At 41.8% G+C, this 23,228-nt stretch overlaps 1 protein-coding gene across 6 annotated transcripts in view; it reads left to right on the forward strand.

Annotated features, from left to right (window-relative positions):
- btbd10b (BTB (POZ) domain containing 10b) overlaps positions 1 to 23,228 on the forward strand; it is a 60,729-nt gene that overhangs the window by 18,207 nt on the left and 19,294 nt on the right. For 4 of the 6 annotated variants that reach the window (XM_055649310.1, XM_055649308.1, XM_055649312.1 and 1 more), the window contains one exon: positions 18,665 to 18,861. In XM_055649310.1, the coding sequence (XP_055505285.1) occupies positions 18,665 to 18,861 (197 nt within the window). Of the gene's footprint in view, positions 1 to 6,897; positions 7,205 to 18,664; positions 18,862 to 23,228 lie in introns of those variants that run through there. The other 2 variants (XM_055649307.1, XM_055649311.1) reach the window with 2 other exon arrangements.

A 23,228-nucleotide genomic window follows, 5' to 3' on the forward strand; every position in this document is an offset into this window, starting at 1 on the left:
TATTGGGAATGTTAAAATCCCCTACTACTACAACTTTATTTATCTGGCTGTCTGCAATCTCCTGGCATATTTGTTCTTCTAATTCCCGTTGACTATTCGGGGGTCTGTAGTACACTGCCAACAAGGTGATCATCCCTTTCTTGTTTCTCAGCTCCACCCATATAGCCTCAGTAGACCCACCTTCTGTAATGTCACCTCTGATCACTGCTGTGGCATCCTCAACCAACAATGCAACCCCGCCCTCCTCTTTTTACTGTCTTTCCTGAAGCACCTGTACCACAAAACATTGAGTTGCCAGTCCTGCCCATCCTATAACCAGGTTTCAGTCATGGCTACAACATCCCAGTCGCCCGTACCTATCCATGCCCGAAGCACATCTGCCTTACTCGTCAGGTCCCTTGCATTAAACTAAGTGCAGTTTAAACCAACCGTCCTTCCTCACTCTCCGCCTTTCACCTGCCTATTCTTTCCACTAACCTTTCCCACATCACCCTCCATACCAATTTCTCCATACCAATCTCTGATCCTCTATCGTCCTGTTCTTACCTTACCTAGCACGAGGTACTGGAAGCAATCCTGAGATCACTATCCTGGAGGTCTTGCTTTTCAGTCTTTTACACAATTCCGTAAACTCGTGTGTTGCAGAACCTCCTTCCTGTTCCCACCTGTATCGTTTGTGCCGGCATGCACAACAACCTCCGGCTGCTCCCCCTCATACTTGAAGATGCGCTGCAGCCACTCCGAGACATCCTGGACCCTGGCACCAGGGAGGCAACACACCTTCCTGGAGTCTCGCCTACTGCCACAGAATCTCCTGTCCGCACCTCTGACTATCGAGTCTCCCACCACTACGGCTCTGCCTGGCGTCACTCTTCTCCGGTGAGCCTCAGCACCAGGGTTAGGATCACAGCCACAGACTCAAAATTGTGTCGTCCGCTCCAACAGCTCCCAAGAGGGTGTACCTGTTTTCAATAGGTACAGCCACTGGGGGCTCCTGCACTCCTGGTTTACTGCGGTCACGGCGGCGCAGCTGTAGAGTTTCTGCCTGACAGCGAATGCAGCGCCGGAGACCCGGGTTCGAGCCTGAGTATGGGTGCTGTCTGTACGGAGTTTGTACATTTGCCGCGTGGGTTTTCTCCGAGATCTTCAGTTTCCTCCCACACTCCAAAGACGTACAGGTTTATAGGTTAATTGGCTTGGTAAATGTAAATATTGTCCCTAGTGGGTGTAGGATAATGTTAATGTGCGGAGATCGCTGGTCGGCGCGGACCTGGTGGGCCGAAGGACCTGTTTCCGTGCTGTATCTCTTCACAAAACTACTTCTCTTCCTCGTTGCCATCTACCTTCGCTCTCCTTGTAGCCTCGGTGTGACAACCTCACTGTAGGTCCTGTCTAGGAAACCATCGGTTTCCCGGATGGTCCTGAGGTCATCTAGCTGCTGCTCCAGTTCCCTAACACAGTCCTTCAGGAGCTGCACCTGGATACAATTTCTGCAGGTGTAGTTGTCAGAGGCACCAGCAGTGTCACTGACTTTCCACATCTTGCAAGAGAGATACTAACAACTTGCCTGTCATTACTTCAGTGGGCAAAATCACGAATTACAAATGAGACACACTCAGAGTTGAGTGAAACCTATTCCCTTCTCTGCTGCCGATAGCCTCCTTCTGCACTGCAATATGTTACAAGTTTAAATATCGGACACATGCAGAACCGATTCAAGTGTAGCCTCCTTGCCTCAGCCTCCTCAGCCGCCTCGCCTTGTTTCTGCCTTATGCCATAATCTCCAAGGACTCTCATTCATATCTTTATCTTCAGTTTGAGCTTTTTCAGTAGAATCATGCCCTGCCTTCCATGCTCTGAAAATTTGTTTATATGCTGCTTGTGTCCAAACTAGAATCAACCCCGTCACCCATAACCATGTGATTGCACTGCTGCACTGCTTCCTGGAACGTGGCAACCTCCACAAGCTTTTCCAGAAGAGGATCTTTTGTACTCATGTATTGTATGATTTGACTGGACACCATGTAGAATAAGCTTTTCGCTGTCTCTTTGTACACAAGATAATAAATTAAATGACTAATATCTGAACAAATTCTCCAACGTGCTCATATCCAACTATTGCCTATAATGTCAACTATCTCATTACCTCTGTGATCTCCTACAATTTCCTAACAGCTGAGTCTCAATTCTATTCTCATACATTTGGACAGGACAGGTTTGGATGGATATGGACCAAGCGCAGGTAAGTAGGACTAGTGTAGCTGGGACATTGTTGGCCGGTGTGGGCAAGTTGGGCTGAAGGGCCTGTTTCTACACTGTATCACTCTATGACATTTTAATCACTTCAATTAATTAACTATTTGGTGCTGATTACATGCCCACCGTATCTTCAGCTGTGCAGGTGTTATGTCTGGAACCCTTTATAAGCTTCTCCATCACGATTTTATCTTTTAACAACATAATCAAGGACTATTTTCACCTGGTCATTCCCTCTTCTCCCATCCCATTGGGCTGACGATACAAAAGCTTGAAAGCACACATCACCAGATTCAGGAACAGCTTATTTCAGGTTGTTATCAGACTACTAAATGGTCTACCCATAAACTCGGGGTGTGGTCCTGATCTTCCGACCTAGCTTATAATGTCCATTGCAGTTTTGTATCTGTACTTTTTCCACAACTGTAATGCTGCAACGCTTTAACACTATATTCTGCACTTGGATGTTTTGTTCTTTGCACTACCTGCTGTACTTGTGTATGGCTTGATTGCACCCATGTACAGTGTGATTTGACTGGATAGCAAGCAAATAAAGATTTTTACAGTATCTTGGTGCAGATGACAATACCAACAAGATGCAAGTTAAAATCAGACTCGTTGGCCAAGTTGCTTCTTGTCTGTAATACCTCAGCATGTGGTTCATCTGTGAAGTACCATGAGATGCCTCATTACATTCTGTAAATTTAACTTGCTCAAATATTGTCTGTAGATCACCTGGTGTCATTACATTTGTGTTGTTGAGAATACCACATTGATACTGGAAGACTTTAGCACGCAGAGATTGTTTGGTAGATTGCGTAGGAAAGAACTGCAGATGCTGGTTTAAATCAAATGTAGACACAAAATGCTGAAGTAACTCGGCGGAACATGCAGCATCTCTGGAGAGAAGGAATGTGTGGCATTTCGGGTCGAGACCCTTCTTCAGAATCTTGTTCGGTAGATTGTTACGTAGGTATGTTTTTCATTATGTTACTCTGATCATCTGAGGATCAGTGAATACTGTGTGCAACAGCTGAAAAGGTTGGCTGGGGAAAATGCTGGTGTCTGTAACAAAGGATTCTGAAGGAGGGTGTTTGTGGGTTGGAAGAGAGGATTGCCATAGTGACATGTATTTGACACATGGTAGTGAGTGACTGCACATTTGTCCAATGAATGGTGACGTTTTAAATGACACAAATCTGTCCACTGTACAGAAGAGTGGTGGGTGTGACATTTCACAAGATGATGTGATGGTGCTTACAATCTGAAATTTGATTAGTTTGAAGCTGTGATGAAAGTCAAAAAGCCCAGTTGTTGTAAATTTAGTTGTTGAGATGTCGTAAATTGTTGTACTGTATTTTTTGAAGTTGTCACTAAAAGCAAGTGTTTGCAGATCCTGCAAACCTGAAATGAAAATGCTAGAAATACTCGGCATCTGTGGAGAAAGAAAGAAAATGAAGTTTGGGCCAATATCTTTGCATCAGAAGTGAAGCCACTGTTGTAACTTAGTTGGCTGACATGTTGCTTGTAAACTGTTCTCGGCCAAACATTTGGTCATCTGTCCAAATATCTCCAATTGTGGATCAAAGCCAGATTCTGACTGTTGAAGGGTCATATTACATTTTATTACATTTTTATCAGTTTAAAAGAAAAATGTCTGACTGATTGGGATATTCTTCTTTGGATGCCTTCTGCACAAAAGTAAATGGGGATTTGAACCAATTTTTTAAAAAAACACCTCTTTTTTTAGGAGCCATGATTACAAAGTATTTAAATTGGAATAATCCTGTACATCATTTAGAATGTACTGTCATTTGTGTTAAATGATGATCTTTTACTGTGTCAGCCAATTTCTTCATCCGGAGCTTTTGGTGACTACCAATGTACTATTTGAAAGAATAACTGAGTGGATAGGAAACAATGGATAGCAAAGGTGTGGAAGGTACATGGGGCCAAACACGGGAAAGTGGGACTAATGTAAATGGGGCATCTTGATCTGTGTGGGCAAGTTGAGCTGAAGGGCCTGCTTCCATGCTGTGTCCTTCATTTGGGACAAAGCATGTTCTTGTTGAGAGTGTGCACGTTTTCAAGTACGTTACTTTGGGCATTCAACAATGGCTAACACCAATTGACCAATTTCTCCATTTATTTCAAAATGTATTGCTTTGAACAAAGAAAGCATTACTGTAAATTACTATCACATTGTAATCCTTCCCAATTGCTGCTGTTTTTTATTTCTAGCAGTTAACTTAAACGATCATCCCTACAAATTTAAGAGGAACTAGACCAAGTGGGATCCTTTGGGTCCCGTCCCCTCAATACACGGTTGCGGGGGGTGGGGGCGGCCTGTGGCGTCACACACACACTGACCACAACCCCCCCACACACACACACACTAACCACCCCCTTTGATATTATATTAATCTTATTTGCTCCTTTTACCCCATCCCCCGCCCTACCCACTCATGTATAGCCCCCCAACTCACAGGCGCAGCTGGAGAGGGAGGGGGTAGAGAGGGCAGGGGCAGTAGTAGAGGCAGGGGACAGAGGCAGAGAGCGGCAGCAACCTCCCCACCATGCACCGACATGAGGCCCCCGAGCGAGGCGGTTGGCGGGCGGGTGTTAGGGCGGGCGAACGTCGACCAAAGAACAGCGGGTTGGGCCGCCGCAGTCTTCAGCTATGAACTTTGGTCATCAGTCCAGGGCCCGACTTCATCTCCGGCTGCATTTTTTGAATAATGGGGGGGAGAAAGGAGGGTTGGGGGGGGGGGGGGGGTTACGTCACTTGCAGCGCGAGGAAAAAGGCACTCAGACCCATTGTGAGAAATAAAGCATGAAATTTTCAGATAAGGCGATTTTGAACTCCACGGGAAAAATGTCTACAAGAATATGTAAAAATGTTACCGTTATCCCGTCGTTTTTACGAGAAGATGTTATTGTACACACAAATCCACATACAAGATTAGAGTTTTATAAGTATAGAGATAAATGTGAAATTCTATTGCCTGGATTTCTAGGGCTTCAACTATTGTCTTGGAAATTTAATTGAGTCCATCTGTAATTATGGTTGGTAAATCTCAGAAAAACCAAACTATATAAATGTTCTATGGGATGCTGCACCGTTGGGAGTATTATCTATCGGATGTAGTGTAAAGGAGAACCCACGGCAAGTTTTGAAGTTCTCGTCAGACCCAAGTACATGGGTTACTGATCTGCTTATTATTATAGTGGTCTAATCTCTCAAAATTGGTTGTTGCATTTTATAATTTATAGCAGCTAGACAACTTCAAAAGATGCACTATTGACATTTGAGCAGCACCAGTATAAATGTAACCCCTTGCTGCCACCTCTTGCACATCTGCTCCTCTCATTTCAATCTGGTGTTACCCTTCCCTTCCCGCAACCCCACCAGGAGAACAATCCAATCCTTCTGGACATTCTTCATTCTAAACTATCTTTACAGCTTTCCTTAGTGTGTTGCACAGTCATTCCCAATACTTCTGCAAGGTCTGTTTTTATATGCCTTGCCTGTGTTTATAATCTGAAGTAACCTGCATTTTTCTTTGTCAGCTTGATGTCCTATTTCATAGATTTTGTGTTTGTGATCATTCGAGTCTCCATCCTCATCAATGCTTTTCAGTACAATGTAATTTGCAATGAACTGTACCTTCACTACTTCGACCAGATGTACATCACTTCACAGAATTGAAGTGATGTACATCGGAAAGCTCTGAATTATGTCCATTTGATCCTACAGTCTGTCATTCTGAAGCCCATGACTAAACTTCCTCACTGTGAACTACTTTGCCAGCTTTTGCCATGTACAACTACTGACAACCAAGCCTGGACTATTTCGAAATATTGGAAGGAATTAGTAGTTTAAATAACTGAAAAGAATAAACAGTATCTTCCTATTTCTAGACCTGCTTTGTACCGTGACCATTTTAGCTCGATAATTTAATATGAATCACATTTTTCAATGTCACGCTGTGTGCCATATGCTCGTGACACAAATGTAAAAGAAAGTGCTTGTGGTGCCATTGTAAAACCTGAATGCTACCTTCTGCATACATGATATTTTACAACTGGCAAATGGGGTTAGAGAGGGGCAATAGGGCCAAATGGGAAGCTTGAAATGAAAGATCCCACCAGAATGCAATGAAAGACTATCTTTTGTGCTGTACTGTTAATATTCCAGTTGCTTCATAATCTTTGTATTTAATGCTTCTATTCATATATTTGACTAATCTTTATTGATGTTTCTAGGTATGTCAACACTTGTAAGAATTTTTTTTGATCTGTGCTTGTGGGCAAATTGTGCATCTCCTGAATGTTCTTAGTGGGTGGAACAGTACATGGGCCCATTTTGAATATTTCATTTCCAGTTCCATCTGGGCTGCTAATGGCACAAAGAAGAAACGCTTGACAGATGGCTATAGGAGCAGCTGGTAGCTTTCTGGGGAGGGAGAGAAGAGGGAAAAGGAAATGCTTGATGCATCTGATGTTAGATTACACCACCTTCCCCTCTGCTTGGAGTAATTGCAGTCACAAATGCAGAACCAAGGAGGCCGGTGGTGGTGGCCGGCTGTTCCAGACGTCATGACCTACACAGTAGCTCACTTGCGAGTCAGCAACTGCCGGAGAGGTGATTGAAATTTGTCGCTAAGCCCGCCTGTGATTTTAGTGTCTGAACGGAGAGGTTAGGCAGCTCGGGAACTGAAAGCTCTGAAGGCGGCTAAACGATGCAGTGGTTTGCTGCAGGGCTCCTGAAGCTCATAAATAAGGCAGGGAAATAATGAGTATGATCGCGGAGATGCTGAGATTCAAAAGTGATGCCCGAGGATACTGCAAGTGCTGCATTCTTTCCACAAGTGCGACTGTACTGGGTTTTACATTGGTCTTGCATTCAGAAATCCTTCTCCTGCTGTTTTGTTCCAGTGGCATCGAGGTATGTGCAATTATTTGCGGAAGGGAATATTGTCTAATATTGATCTGGAATAGGAAATAAAACTTGGGCACTAATTACTGTATGTGGCGGATTATTAAGAGCATTCAATAAACTTGTTTACATGAAAAGGGGACAGCTTAATCAGTTATTCAGGCATTGACTGGATTGCTGTATTATGAATGAAGAATCCTAAATCCTTTGTTTAATTAGAATGCTAGTCTGAAGACTCAACCACCCAGGTCACATTCTATTGGTTTCAGTGGTCTGATTTGATCATCTTTAACAAGCAGTGCATCTAGAAGCAAGTAGTTTTTGGGTCAATTGCTTCTCTTTTCCTCTGCTGATCTGCGCTTGTATGCTGGTATACTTCCAGGCGGAAGCTAGGTTTTGTTTTATTTTCAGCAGATGTCCACTATAATATCATCTGGTAGAAGAAGATTGCATTTGTAGGTCTGACTGCCCAAACGTGGCTGAAGTGATGCTTGTTTTGGCTAATAAGGGAGTGCTAACACCCTTCAAATGACTGTTAACACCCTTCAAATTTATGGTATAATATTTTTGTAGAGAATTGAATTTTATTTGATATTAATTTAAGATTGTACTATTAGGAAAACAAAATAATAATTTTGTTTAGTTTGCTCTTTACTGTTTGTTCTGAACTATTATCTGACACAGCAGTCATTAATCAGTTTGTTTGGCAAATAGCATTTAGATAGCCTATTTATTTAATGCTTGGCAGCCTTGTGAAATGTAGCAGCTAGCTGCACCATTTACATTTCAAATGTGTTAACTTTCTGAACCTTCCCTGGACCATAATGCCCTCCATAATGTTTGGGACAAAGATCCATCATTATTTATTTGCCCCTGTACTCCATAATTTGAGATTTGTAATAGAACAAAAATCACATGTGGTTAAAGTGCACATTAGATTTTATTAAAGGGTATTTTTATACATTTTGGTTTCACCATGAAGAAGTTACAGCTGTGTTTAGACATAGTCCCCCCATTTCAGGGCACCATAATGTTTGGGACCGATGGCTTCACAGGTCTTTGCTCAGGTGTGTTTAAATGCCTCCTTAATGCAGGTATAAGAGAGTTCTCAGCACCTAGTTTTTCCTCCGGTCTTTCCTTCACCTTTGAAAACTTTTATTGCTGTCTATCAACACGAGGACCAAAGTTGTGCCAATGAAAGTCAAAGAAGCCATTATGAGACCGGGAAACAAGAATAAAATTGTTAAAGAGACATTAACCAAACCTTAGGCTTACCAAAATCAACTGTTTGGAACATCTTTAAGTAGAACGAGAGCACTGGTGAGCTTACTAATCGCAAAGGGACAGGCAGGCCAAGGAAGACCTCCACAACTGAATTCTCTCTATAATAAAGAAAAATTCCGAAACACCTGTCCGCCAGATCAGAAATACTCTTCAGGAGTCAGGTGTGGATTTGTCAATGACCACTGTCCGCAGAAGACTTCATGAACAGAAATACAGAGGGTACACTGCAAGATGTAAACCACTGATTAGCCGAAAAAATAAGATGGCCAGGTTACAAGTTGCCAAGAAGTGCTTAAAAGAGCAACCACGGTTCTGGAAAATGGTCTTGTAGACAGATGAGACAAAGATTAACTTATATCAGAGTGATGGCAAGAGCAAAGTAAAGGGCCTGTCCCAAGATGCGAGTTCACCCAAGAGCTCTCCCGAGTTTAAAAAAAAAAATCAGACTCGTGGTAAGTACGTAGCGGGTACTTCAGAGCTTGTGGATGTCTCGTAGCGGCACGTAATGCTAACGGCAGGTATTCGGGGAAACGGGGAATCTCATGCAGTTTTTTCAACAGTGTGAAAAATTTCCAAGAGTAAAAAAATACTCGTGATGAGGTACCACGAGTTTGATTTTTTTTTTAAACTCAAAACTTGGGAGAGCTCATAGTCGCATCCTGGGACAGGCCCTTAAGGAGGAGGGAAGAACTGCTCAAGATCCAAAACATACCACCTTATCTGTGAAACACGGTGGTGGGGGTGTTATTGCCTGGGCATGTGTGGCTGCTGAAGGTACTGACTCGCTTATCTTCATTGATGATGATACAACTGCTGATGGTAATAGCATAATGAATTCTGAAGTGTATTGACACATCCTATCTGCTCAAGGTCAAACAAATGCCTCAAAATCTATTGGCCGGCAGTTCATTCTACAGCAAGACAATGATCCCAAACATACTGCTAAAGCAACAGAGGAGTTTTTGAAAGCTAAAAAATGGTCAATTCTTGAGTGGCTAGGTCAAGACCTGATCTGAACCCAATTGAGCATGCCTTTTATATGCTGAAGAGAAAACTGAAGGGGACTAGGCCCCCAAAACAAGCATAACCTAAAGATGGCTGCAATACATGCCTGGCAGAGTATCACCAGAGAACATGCCCAGTATCACCAGAGAACTGGTGATGTCCATGAATCGCGGACTTCAAGCAGTCATTGGATTCAAAGGATATGCAACAAAAAAAATATTTAAATAGACTTTAACATCGGGAGAAGAATGGAGAGCAGGGGAGAGACAAGACTTTGCCTTCTATCACAGTGAGGAGGAGATTCACTGTGATGGATGTTTGTGTAAATTGTGTTGGTGTGTGTCTTGGTTCTTTTCTTGTATGGCTGCAGAAACCAAATTTGAGGTTCAAATGACAAATAAATGGTATTGTATTGTATATTGTATCCACATGTGATTTTTGTTTTTCTATTACGAATCTCAAATTGTGAAGTACAGAGGCAAATAAATAAATGATGGGTCTATGTCCCAAACATTATGGAGGGCACTGTACTTCCAAGATTTCTGAGCAGCCTATTAACACCTTTGCGCCACAGGGATACTACACTCCAAACTCTCCCAGTTGACTGTGCCTAAATCCTTCTGTCAGTGGATCACCAACTTCCTGACAGATAGGAAGCAGCATGTGAAGCTGGGAAGCACATCCCAGACCCGCTGACCCTCAGCATAGGAGCACTGCAAGGCTGCGTACTCTCTACCCTCCTTTACTCTCTCTACACCAACAAATGCACCTCCACAGACTCCTCTGTCAAGCTTCCCAAGTTTGCGGACGAGATAACCCTGATTGGACTGATCCAGGATGGGGAGGAATCTGCCTACAGCCAGAAAGTGACACAGCTGGCGTCCTGGTGCCATCGTAACAACCAGGAGCTCAATGCTCTTAAGACGGTGGAATTGATTGTAGACTTTAGGAGAGCTCCCTCTCCCCTCCCCCCACTCACCATCAACAACACCACAGTCATTAAAGTTCCTAGGAAGCATCATCTCCAGGGACCTTAAATGGGGGGCCACCATCAACTACATACAGTCAAAAAGGCCCAACCGAGGATATACTTCCTGCGGCAGTTGAGGAAACACAATCTGCCACAGGCAATGATGGTCCAGTTCTATTCTGCCATCATAGAGTCTGTCCTCACCTTCTCCATCATGGTCTGGTTCGGCTCAGCAACCAAGCATGACATCCGGAGGCTGCAGCGCATCGTTCAATTAGCCGTGAAGGTTGTTCGCTGCAACCTTCCCCTCCCTCCCCACCCCCATTAACGAACTGTACACAGCAAGGGCCTGGAAGTGAGTAGGTAAGATCATCTCTGACCCCTCTCACCCTGGCCACAAATTCTTTGTAGCACTTCCCTCTGGAAGGCGACTATGGACTGTCAAAGCCGCCACAGCCAGACATGAAAATAGCTTTTTTCCACAAGCAGGAGCTTTGTTCAACAGCCAAAAGTCTGTAGCCTCTGGTATTTTATTTCATTCGTCACATGTTTAAATTATAATGTTTTATTTGTCATTGTGTATATCGTGTTGTTACTTGCGAGCAAAGCAAAAGCAAATTCCTTGTATGTATACATACTTGGCTGGTAAAATTTATTCAATTCGATTCAATACTTGGTTTTTGCTTACAACTTTCATCAGATCCACAACTCATGGCCCAGAAAAATGTTTGTACCTGTAATGTATAAAACCAGGTTTAGAGTTTAGTCTTGGAAAGTGGAGATGGAGGCACAAGACCCAGTTTTAGTGCAGCTAAAATGCCTCATTATGAAGGTTAAGTCTGACTTCAGTTATGATAAAATTAAACAATTTATAACTGGTTTCCACTATTAAATCAAGGTAATAGTGTAAATAACCAGTTGACTCAAGGTTTAGAAACATAGAAAAATAGAAATTAGGTGCAGGAGTAGGCCATTCGGCCCATCGAGCCTGCTATGATCATGGCTGATCATCCAACTCAGTATCCCGTACCTGCCTTCTCTCCATACCCTCTGATCCCCTTGGCCACAAGGGCCACATCTAACTCCCTCTTAAATATAGCCAATGAACTGGCCTCAACTACCCTCTGTGGCAGACAGTTCCAGAGATTCACCACTCTCTGTGTGAAAAAAGTTCTCCTCATCTCGGTTTTAAAGGATTTCCCCCTTATCCTTAAGCTGTGACCTATTGTCCTGGACTTCCCCAACATCGGGAACAATCAACATCGGGAACAAACGTTTATGTTCTCAACTTTTTCAATATTATTTTGGCTGGTCCAGGTCCACCACTGATTTTCCGGCAACCTTGCTTCCAGAGCCTTACTGGATTTTCTTTTATTTTATATTTGCACAATGCCAGAACTTTTCTCTTTTTCTTCAGTACATGAAATGGTTTTTCAGGCTGACACTTGCTCATTATAGGCCTGTATGTGATTACCAACGTGCCTTTCCCTATAGTAGAGTTGGACTGTCCTCAGAATTCTTACTGACCCGATTATGCGGCAAACACATCGATACAGCATGAACAGACTTTGCTGAATTTGCAATACTGTTTTTTGGGCATCTGGCAAGGCACAGCACAAGGAAGGACATACAGAGTGGTATAGAAACTAGTGCACATAAATGAGTCCTTATCTCAGTATTTGTGCACTGCAGGAATGACCCCTCACCTTTTCTGCTTTCATCAGCATAGCATTGTGTTGCAAAATGTGACATGTTGGAGGAACTCAGCGAGTCGGACAACGTTTTGGGTCGGCACTGATTGGAGAACGAGAAAGGGGGGGGGGGGGGGTGGGGGGGGAGAACCTGGCAAAAACATTATGTTGCTTTTTCACGAGCTTCTTTAGTACTGTCTTAAATTAAGTTCTGCATTTTCACAAATTTCTGAGTAAAGAATTGAAAAACAAAAAAAACTGCAGGTGCTGAATATGCTCAGCAGCTCGGGGAGCATTGTTGAGAGACACAAACTATAATCTCAAGGCAACCATCCTTCATTTGAATTCATAGTAAGAAAACAAGCATGTTTGAAGTTGTGTCACCTGGATAAACTTGTCTCATTCATACCGCAGGCAATTCTTTCGTGTTCTTTGGTTTATTATTGTCACATGTACTGAGATGTATTGAAACATTTTGTTTGCATGCTATCCAGGCAAATCTTACCATGTATATCCAGGTAATGTAAGAGAGAAAAGGAATGCAGAATATAGTGTTTCGCAGAAAGTGCAGATTTTTTTAAAGTGATGCATCGCTATGAAGTAGATTGGGAGACGAGGAAATTATCTTTTGCACAAGAGAGGACCATTCAAGAGTCTGATAAGAACAAAATGCTGTGGTTGAATCTGGTGGAACATTGCTTTAATATCTTCTGGAGAGGGGGAAAAAGAGAGAATGATTGGGATGTGATCCTTTATTATGTTAACTGTTTTCTCGAGACAGTGTGAAATATAAAAAGAGTTGAGTGGGGGGTGCTGGTTTGCGGGATGGACTGTACTGCGTTCAGAACTCTGCAGTTAGTTGTGCTCTTGCAAGGGGCAATTGCTGTGCCAAGTTGTGATGCATCTGGTTCATATGCATTTAATGGTTCTTCTGTTGAAGTTGGTGTTATTGGAGACATGCTAACTTTCCTAAGTCTGAGGAAGTAGAGGCGTTGGTATGTTTTCTTGGGTGTAGTGTCAGTGTGGCTGGACCATACTAATTGTTGGTGATATTTACACCATGGAACTTGAAGCTCTCGACCATCTCCAGGTTAGCATCATTGATACAGACTGGGGTGTGTGTACTCCACCCCACATCCTGAAGCAAGTGACCAGCCCCTTTGTTTTATTGACATTGAGGGAGAGGTTGTTGCCCTGACACCATGCTACAAAATTCTCTTATATCCTTCCTGTATGTCTCATCATTGTTTGAGATCCAGCTTAGTAGGATAGTGTAATCTGCAAATCGGAGGTTTTGATTAATATTGCATCTCAAAGAAAGCATTCTGAAGAAGGGTCTCAACCCAAAACATCACCATTCCTTCTCTCCAGAGATGCTGCCTGTCCCGCTGAGTTATTCCACCATTATCATGTCTATCTTCGGTGTAAACCAGCATCTGCAGTTCCTTCCTATACATTAAATATTTTATACATTGACTTTGTGTGAAGTTATTGCAAGGCAAGAATTTATTGCTCCTCCATATTTGTCTTGGAGAAGTGGTGATAATAAGGAATCCTGAGCTGATGTCGTTTTTACAGTGAAGCTACACCTCCACTGTTGAGGGACATGGAATTCCAGTGTTCAGATTAATGAATGAAGGAATGGTGACTTAAAGATGACATTCCCTCAAGCCTTGTTCTTCCATGTGACAGAAGTTATGAATTGAGTGGTGCTGTTGAAGAAGTCTTGACACGGAAATGATAATGTATTCAGTGCTGTCCACACTCCAACTATCGTGTTCCAATGGTGGAAGTAATGAGTGCTTAGAATCATACAAAAGTGCTGATCGCTTCTATCTTGGATGGGTTAAGTTTAATGCGTCATTAATCCCTCAGTGACTCAGTGGAGGAAGTGGGTCGGCTTTGGAGAATCGGAGATGAGTCACTTCCCACATGATATTTAAATTCTGACACACTATGGAGCTGGGCCAGTTGGTTTCTAGTCAGTGTGACATTTGGATGTTGTCATAATGATGCCATTGAATCTCAAAATTGATGGTTAGGTTCTCTTATTGAATACAGTTCTGGAACTATTGATCCACAGTGCTTCGCAGATGACCAATTTTGGTCCTCCAATTTGGTTCCAAGTTCATCTCATTAGACATGATGGTAATGTCACACAATGTGGTGGATACTCCCCTTGGTATTAGAGGGCCGAGTCACACCATTGCATTAGATAGTGGTGATAGAGGGAGTAGATTTGGGGGGGAGGGGGGGGGGGGTCATTCAGTTGGCCTGTTTTGTCCTGTATGTTGCTCATGTTGGACCTGAATTAATCCAAAAATGAAAATATTCTCCAAGAAATCTGACGTGTCTTGTAGAGCAAACATCTATCAATCCACAGGCGATGCTCGAGAACTTGAAAAATGTGAATGGGTGGTCATGAATGCTGGCTGACCATTTCCAGAGTTTTCTGTTCTAATTCAGTTTATAGGTTTTTGTTTTGGTTTGAGCGGTGATGGAAGGTTGTTTTTCAGTCTTGCTAGGACCACTGCTCATATTACATATAAATGACCTAAATGCACATGGTACATTTTCCATATTTGCAGTTGATACAAATACGAATAGAGTGGTGGAATAGGTTGTTGCATAGCAATTAAAATTTATTGTCGAGAGTTGTGATTTATTAGAAAGGGAAGACTGAGAGGAGGCAATATAAACTGGAGGTATGATAAGTGGTGTGGAAGTATATTTGCATCACTTTATGAAAGTGGACGGGCAGCTTGAGAAAGCGGTTAAAACATAAAGAATCTGACTATATTTTGAGTAGAAAAGCAAGAAAATCATAACGAACCTTTCTAAAATTGTGGTTTAGACACAGTAGGAGTATGGATAGGTACAGTGTCTATAAAATCATGAAGACTAGCGATGGAGGAGGTCCATGAGCCAAGAACTCAATGGTATTGAAGTAACTGTCAAAAGAACTAAAAGTTACTTTTTGTTCCAATAAAGGAGTGTTTATTTTTGGTCACTGCCTGGGGTAGTAGTATAGGAAGATGCAATTGCAGCATTCAAAAGGGAATGTGGTGTGTGACTGAAAAGAAAGAACTTGCAGGGCTGTGGACGGTGGGACCATCTGGGATTGGGTCATATTGATAGACTGAGTGTCCTCTTTCTATGCTGTGACCAATCTATGATTCAAGAGTCTGCCGTTTCTTTGCCATAGTGGAGTGGAAAAGTGCTGGAATTTAAAGTAGGTGATATAGATATCATGGGAGATTTGCAAACCAGAATTATATTTTTTAATGAAACAGTCAGAATTTTTCTGTTCCACCAGTGTTCATCCAAAGACTGTTCTGTTTTCTCTCCTGACCACTGATTCACTGCCTGAATATAATCCTAGGTGAATGAGGTGGACATTTCACGTCACCCATCTAGTGACACTAGTTGTTTATGAAGAATAAACATACCTGAACCGTGGTAGTGTGTGTTCTGCTTCCCTTCTCTATCTTCCCTGTTGCAGAGACAAGATGCCCCAGGCAGGCATCTAGACATGCATGTTAATTGTCCAGCATTCGGTTTTCCTTTGCTACGCACAGCAACAGCATAGCCCTTCCCTGCAATAGTGTCACTAAGGTGATGAGCCTTATGAAATAAAGATTGAACCTGCAATCTTCATCCTTTTCAAGGACATTGCCCACTTTTTACTTATATTTAAACCTTTGTGTAGTTTCTCCTTTAGCCTGGTAATGCACTTGTGAGGCTGAGATTATTGTGGTTAGTTAATTTTTCCTGAACATAATGGTAAGCTTTATTAATCTAAATAACTTTTTTTAGCCTTTGTTAGCATCCAAATGATCAGTTAACACATATTATTGTTTTGTTTGAGATGTTCTTTCAGTAGGATACAGTTTTCATTGCAAAAATATAATTATGATTTTATTGACCTCAATACCTGTTCTATTTTTGTCTAATGCACACTTAAGAGGAGACAGCTTAAACGGCAGGAAGAGGTTGCAAATCCCTTGAGTTAACGAGCTGTCCCTTGCATGTTTGTATTGAATATTAATCATTGGTAAATGTGTTGTATGGAATGCTTTTGTGTATATGCACACACGCAAGTCTGAACAAGAAATATTAATTGGAGAAATAGTAAGCCACTTTAAAAGGTTTGCATTTTATAAACGTATCGTTTTGTTTTAAGTTCCGCACTATTAAATGAGGCCAATTTTTATTGATCTCCCTGCTGTCAAAATGAAAGAACGTGCAACTTTAAACCTGCACATCCTGAAAGTGAGTTTCAGTAGCAAATTAATTTTTTCTTGCGGGCATTAGCCATTTTTCTAACTTCCCATGTTCCCCAATAGAAACCTGCCAGCAGCTCATATCAAAATCTAATTTAATTGGGAGAGAAAAGGGGGAAAAAAGGCATGTTTAAAAAAAAAAAAAACCCCTCTTTTTAATGATTGCATGCGGCCAGCTATGGGTGAATCCGTCATTTACACTTGTAAAGAATTCATTTTTTCGAGGAGTCTTGAATTCTTTAGTGTTAATGTAGGCCTTCTTGTTAAATGTTTTTTGGATGACCTTTATAATTTGGCTACATCAGCCACTAGAGCCATAAACTGAGGTTTATAACTAGTGCTATATTTGTGTTCATACCATTTTGATGCTGGACATCATGCTTTCCTTCGATGTTTATGACCTGGGCTTAAGCAAACATTAACAATACATCACCTTTGATCGTTAATGATTGTGCTGCGGTATTGGTGATAAAGTGGACATTTTTTGTGCATTTATTTTGCGCAAGTGGATAGCTGGGACATTACATCAATTTTCATGTGTAGTTTAATATGCTTGCCAGAGCTTGATTGGTTTGACTGGTTATTTCCCCAAAGGATATTTGGTAGTCTTCCACAAATTACCAATTTCACTGCTTGGTGTCGTGGGATTCAAACGCGTTAACTCTGCCTTGTTAGTCCTGTTTCATTACTCAGTTCCATAGTAAAGTGATAATGTGGAGGTAATCTGTATGTGGTGTAATCTCTAAATATACATATACTCCACATTTTAAAGATAAATGTTGAGCAGGTCATTTCAGAGGATATTATTGGAGTTTCTTTTTACTAAGCCTCGAAATGGTGCCATAACTGAAACTCAGATTTACTATGGTCCTTTGAATTATATTGCTTTGTTTTTAAAATGTGTTTACTGGAACCTTGTAACCTTTGACAGATTTTCAGGCCAAGGGCTCCAGATCTGAAAGTCATGTCAAGAGGTTTGCACATTTCTGACAATGGTTTTCTTCATTTTTCATTGATCTACTAGTCAGCACTTCTGTTGCTGTCTATTCCCAAGTTCTGAACGTTTTGGGTCAGGACCATTCTTCAGATCTTCATGTTCAGCCCTACTGCTATTCTTGGTCTCATCTGCAAATATTTGATTATGATGCCTACATTTGATTCCAAGTCATTATTATAGCGAGGCTTCACTTTTTGTGGACAGACAACGTATTATTTGCCATCTTGGCCTGTTTCTGACATTGCTGAGTACCAAAAGTCTATCAACACAAAAAATACCTGAACTGCAGTTTCAAAGATTGTTGATTCAGCATCAAAATACCATACTCTTGTTGGGTATGCAATGTAATGTAGATGATTGCTAATTTATTGCCTTTGACTTTCTTTGAAGCTGACATAATCCCAGAAGTGGTGTAATTAATAGGATATAAATATCTCCTCTTTGAATTTGAACAGATTGCACTTGCAATTAGAAGTCAGCAAAAGTGAAATGATTGATTCTTAACCAGGACTCCATACTTTCCACAGTAAAAGAGACACGAGATGCCTGCAGGTTGCTTGAAAGGAGACATTGCCACTGGTTGTTCTCTTTTAAGTCAAAAAGAGGGGGGAAAACAGTGTAAGCACTTCAGCTACTGTGCCCTACATAATGTTTGGGACAAAGACCCATCATTTATTTATTTGCCTCGATACTCCACAATTTGAGATTTGTAATAGAAAAAAAATCACATGTGGTTAAAATGCACATTGTCAGATTTTATTAAAGGCCATTTTTATACATTTTTGTTTCACCGTGTAGAAATTACAGCTGCATGTTTATACATAGTCCCTCAATTTCAGGGCACCATAATGTTTGGGACACATCGCTTCACAGGTGTTGCTCAGGTGTGTTTAAATGCCTCTTCAATGCAGGTATAAGAGAGCTCTCAGCACCTAGTCTTTCTTCCAGTCTTTCCATCGCCTTTGGAAACTTTTATTGCTGTTTATCAACATGAGGAGCAAAGTTGCGCCAATGAAAGTCAAAGGAGCCATTATGAGACTGAGAAACAAGAATAAAACTGTTAGAGACATCAGCCAAACCTTAGGCTTACCAAAATCAACTATTTGGGGCCAGCATTAAATGTTCTTGTGAAGCACCTGAACTAAGATTTAATGATTACAACTTTCATGGAAGTATCGGTAATGCATTAAACACTCACATTTTTTTATTTGCTCCTGACCAGATGGTTTTGTTTTGCAGTGCTCCTCCGCGCACACCGAAGTTTGGAGCGGCCCGAATTAACAAAATGAGCCTCCATGCAGCCACCGGATATGAACGCTCGCGAGATCGGCGCAGGTCAAGCGATCGCTCTCGTGACTCATCGCACGAAAGGACAGAAGGGCAGCTCACCCCCTGCATCAGGAATGTTACTTCGCCAACTCGACAACATCATGGTGGTGAGCTGGATTTCACAAAGCCCTAATTCTATTGCAGATACCGTATTTCTCGTTATTAATGAGCAGCAAGGCAAAATATATAGTTCTTTGCCTTTTTTTTTCACCGTGAAAGTGAGTTTTCCTTTCAACTTGGAAGAGGTAATTGGTGACTTTCTTGTCCCGTGCTTGTCTAATGGCGGGTAGAGAGCTGCACTAATTTAAAAAATAAATAAATTATTCTGCGCCCAACTCATTTACCTGGTGGCGTCGTGATGGGATTCTGGCATTCCTTGCCAGTTGTGAAACAAAGTGTTGTATTTGACAGCCTTGCCAGCCTCAACCTTGACAAGTATAAAAATCAATCACTTAAAAAGGCTAATACTCCTCAGGAGAATTGAGTGGAAAGATGCCTAGCAGTTGACTGACATCTACTGCCTTCCAGCAAAGATGATGATCAAAGCTACAGCTTCAATGTTTTATTAAAAGTTTATTTTTGATTTATCCGAGAATCACACATTGAGGTTTCAATGAATGCCAATTCTCTGTGGTATAACTTCAATTGAAGTCTTCACAGAGAGGTATAAACACCATTCACACTTGAACGTAGAACATAAAACTATACAGCACAGGAGCAGGTCCTTCGACCTGCAATGACCATGCCAAGCAGGATGCCAAGTCTGCCTGCAGGTGATCCATTCCCTGCATATCCAGGTGCTCATCTAAAAGTCACTTGTATTCTTCTATCAGCGTTCACCACCATTCCTAGCAGCACTCATCGGGGGCCACACCACGTAAAAAAAATAACTTGCCTTGCACGTCTCCTTTAAACTTTGTCACTCTAATCTTAAGTCTATGCCCTCTAGTCTTTGACATTTCCACTCTGGAGGGGGGTGGTTTTGACTGCCTTCCATATCTGTCATTTGTCCAACCTCTCCTCGTAGCTAATACCATCTATTTCAGGCAAACCTTTTCCGCATCTCTCCAAAACATCACATTTTTCTTGTATTGGGCTAACCAGAACTGCACACGATACCTTAAATATGGCCTAACTAAAATTTTATAAAGCTGCATCATGATCTCCTGACTTATATTTAATGCCTTGATCGAAGAAAGCAAGCATACTATGCTCCTTCTCTTCCATTCTCCCTACTTGTGTTGCCACTTTTAGGGAGCTATTGACTTGGACCCCGCGATCCCCATTAAAGTCGGACACAAGAGGAGAAAGAAGAAAAAGTAAATAAACAGAGAATAAGAGGCGGGGGGTTTCTTAAATGTGCATATTTTAATGCTAGGAACATTGTAAGAAAGGTGGATGAGCTTAGAGTCCGGATAGATACCTGGAAGTATGATGTTGTGGCGATCAGTGAAACATGGTTGCAGGAGGGCTGTGATTGGAAACTAAATATTCCAGGATTTCGTAGCTTCAGGTGTGATAGAATTGGAGGGGCAAGAGGTGGAGGTGTTGCATTGCTCGTCAGGGAAGATGTTACAGCAGTGCTTTGGCAGGATAGATTGGAGGGCTCATCTTGGGAGGCTATTTGGGTGGAACTGAGAAGTGGAAAAGGTGTAGCAACACTTATAGGGGTGTATTATAGACCGCCAAATGGGGATCGAGAATTGCAAGAGTAAATATGTAAGGAGATAGCAGATATTAGTAGTAAGCACAAGGTAGTGATTGTGGGAGATTTCAACTTTCCACACATAGACTGGGAAACACATTCTGTAAATGGGCTGGATGGTTTGGAGTTTGTAAAATGTGTGCAGGATAGTTTTTTGCAGCAATACATAGAGGTACCTACTAGAGGAGGGGCAGTGCTGGACCTCCTGTTAGGAAATGAGACGGGACAGGTGGCGGAGGTATGCGTTGGGGAACAGTTCGTGACCAGTGATCACAATGCCATTAGTTTCAATATAATTATGGAGAGGGTCAGAACTGGACCTAAGGTTGAGATTTTTGATTGGAGAAAGGCTAACTTTGATGAGATGCGAAATGATTTAAAAGGAGTGAACTGGGACATTTTGTTTTATGGGAAGGATGTAGAAGAGAAATGGAGGACATTTAAAGGGGACATTTTAAGAGTACAGAATCTTTATGTTCCTGTTCGGTTGAAAGGGAACAGTAAAAATTTGAAAGAGCCCTGGTTTTTCAAGGGAAATTGGACATCTTGTTCGGAAAAAGAGGGAGATCTACAATAATTATAGGCAGCATGAAGTAAATGAGGTGCTTGAGGAGTATAAGGAATGTAAAAAGAATCTTAAGAAAGAAATTAGAAAAGCTAAAAGAAGTTATGAGGTTGCTTTGGCAAGTAAGGTGAAAGTAAATCCAAAGGGTTTCTACAGCTATTTTAATAGCAAAAGGATAACGAGGGATAAAATTGGTCCATTGGAGAGATAGAGTGGACAGCTATCTGCAGAGCCAAAAGAGATGGGGGAGATATTGAACAATTTATTTTCTTCGGTATTCACCAAGGAGAAGGATATTAAATTATGTGAGGTAAGGGAAACCAGTAGAGTAGCTATGGATACTATGAGTTTCAAAGTAAAAGAAGTACTGACACTTTTGAAAAATATAAAAGTGGATATGTCTCCAGGTCCTGACAGGATATTCCCTAGGACATTGAGGGAAGTTAGTGTAGAAATAGCCGGGGCTATGACAGAAATATTTCAAATGTCATTACAAACGGGAATAGTCCCCGAGGATTGGCGTACTGCGCATGTTGTTCCATTATTTTAAAAGGGTTCTAAGAGTAAACCTAGCAATTATAGACCTGTTAGTTTGACTTCAGTGGTGGGCAAATTAATGGAAAAGATACTTAGAGATAATATATATAAGCATCTGGATAAACAGGGTTTGATTAGGAACAGTCAACATGGATTTGTGCCTGGAAGGTCATGTTTGACTAATCTTCTTGAATTTTTTGAAGAGGTTACTAGGGAAATTGACAAAGGTAAAGCAGTGGATGTTGTCTATATGGACTTTAGTAAGGCCTTTGACAAGGTTCCTCATGGAAGGTTGGTTAAGAAGGTTCAACTGTTGGGTATAAATGCAGGAGTAGCAAGATGGATTCAACAGTGGCTGAATGGGAGACGCCAGAGGGTAATGGTGGATGGCTGTTTGTCGGGTTGGAGGCAGGTAACTAGTGGGGTGCCTCAAGGATCTGTGTTGGGTCCTTTGTTGTTTTGTTGGTCATGTACATCAATGATCTGGATGAAGGTGTGGTAAATTGGATTAGTAAGTATGCAGATTATACCAAGATAGGGGGTGTTGTGGATAATGAAGAGGATTTCCAAAGTCTACAGAGTGATTTAAGCCATTTGGAAGAATGGGCTGAAAGATGGCAGATGGAGTTTAATGCTGATAAATGTGAGGTGCTACACCTTGGCAGGACAAATCAAAATAGGACGTACATGGTAAATGGTAGGGAATTGAAGAATGCAGTTGAACAGAGGGATCTGGGAATAACCGTGCATAGTTCCTTGAAGGTGGAATCTCATATAGATAGGGTGGTAAAGAAAGCTTTTGGTATGCTAGCCTTTATAAATCAGAGCATTGAGTATAGAAGCTGGGATGTAACGTTAAAATTGTACAAGGCATTGGTGAGACCAAATCTGGAGTATGGTGTACAATTTTGGTCGCCCAATTATAGGAAGGATGTCAACAAAATTGAGAGAGCACAGAGGAGATTTACTAGAATGTTGCCTGGGTTTCAACAACTAAGTTACAGAGAAAGGTTGAATAAGTTAGGTCTTTATTCTCTGGAGCGCAGAAGGTTAAGGGGGGACTTGATAGAGGTCTTTAAAATGATGAGAGGGATAGACAGAGTTGATGTGGACAAGCTTTTCCCTTTGAGAATAGGGAAGATTCAAACAAGAGGACATGACTTCAGAATTAAGGGACAAAAGTTTAGGGGTAACATGAGGGGGAACTTCTTTACTCAGAGAGTGGTAGTGGTGTGGAATGAGCTTCCAGTGGAAGTGGTGAAGGCAGGTTCGTTGGTATCATTTAAAAATAAATTGCATAGGCATATCCATGGTGATCGAAACTCCCGCATCGGGCGGTTGAAACTCTCTCCGTAGCATGGAGCTCCTGAGTCGGCCTCTTCTTACCGGAGACCACGGGCTTCACAATGTTAAAGTCCACTGGCCCCGCGGTTGGAGCTTCGATCCCCGGCAAAGGGATCGCAAGCTCCGCGATGTTAAAGTCCCGCAGACTCCTGCGGCTTGGAGCATCCGTCGGTCTCCAGAAAAGGCCGCCAACTCCACGATGTTAGGCGCAATGGGGACGGTGTTACGATACGGGAAAAAATCGCATCTCCGTCGAGGTAAGAGATTGAAAATAAAATTCCCCCACCCCCCACATAAAACAAACCAAGGAACACTAAAACATA

This window comes from Leucoraja erinacea, chromosome 18 (genome assembly GCF_028641065.1).
Source record: "Leucoraja erinacea ecotype New England chromosome 18, Leri_hhj_1, whole genome shotgun sequence".
Classification (NCBI taxonomy): Eukaryota; Metazoa; Chordata; class Chondrichthyes; order Rajiformes; family Rajidae; genus Leucoraja; species Leucoraja erinaceus.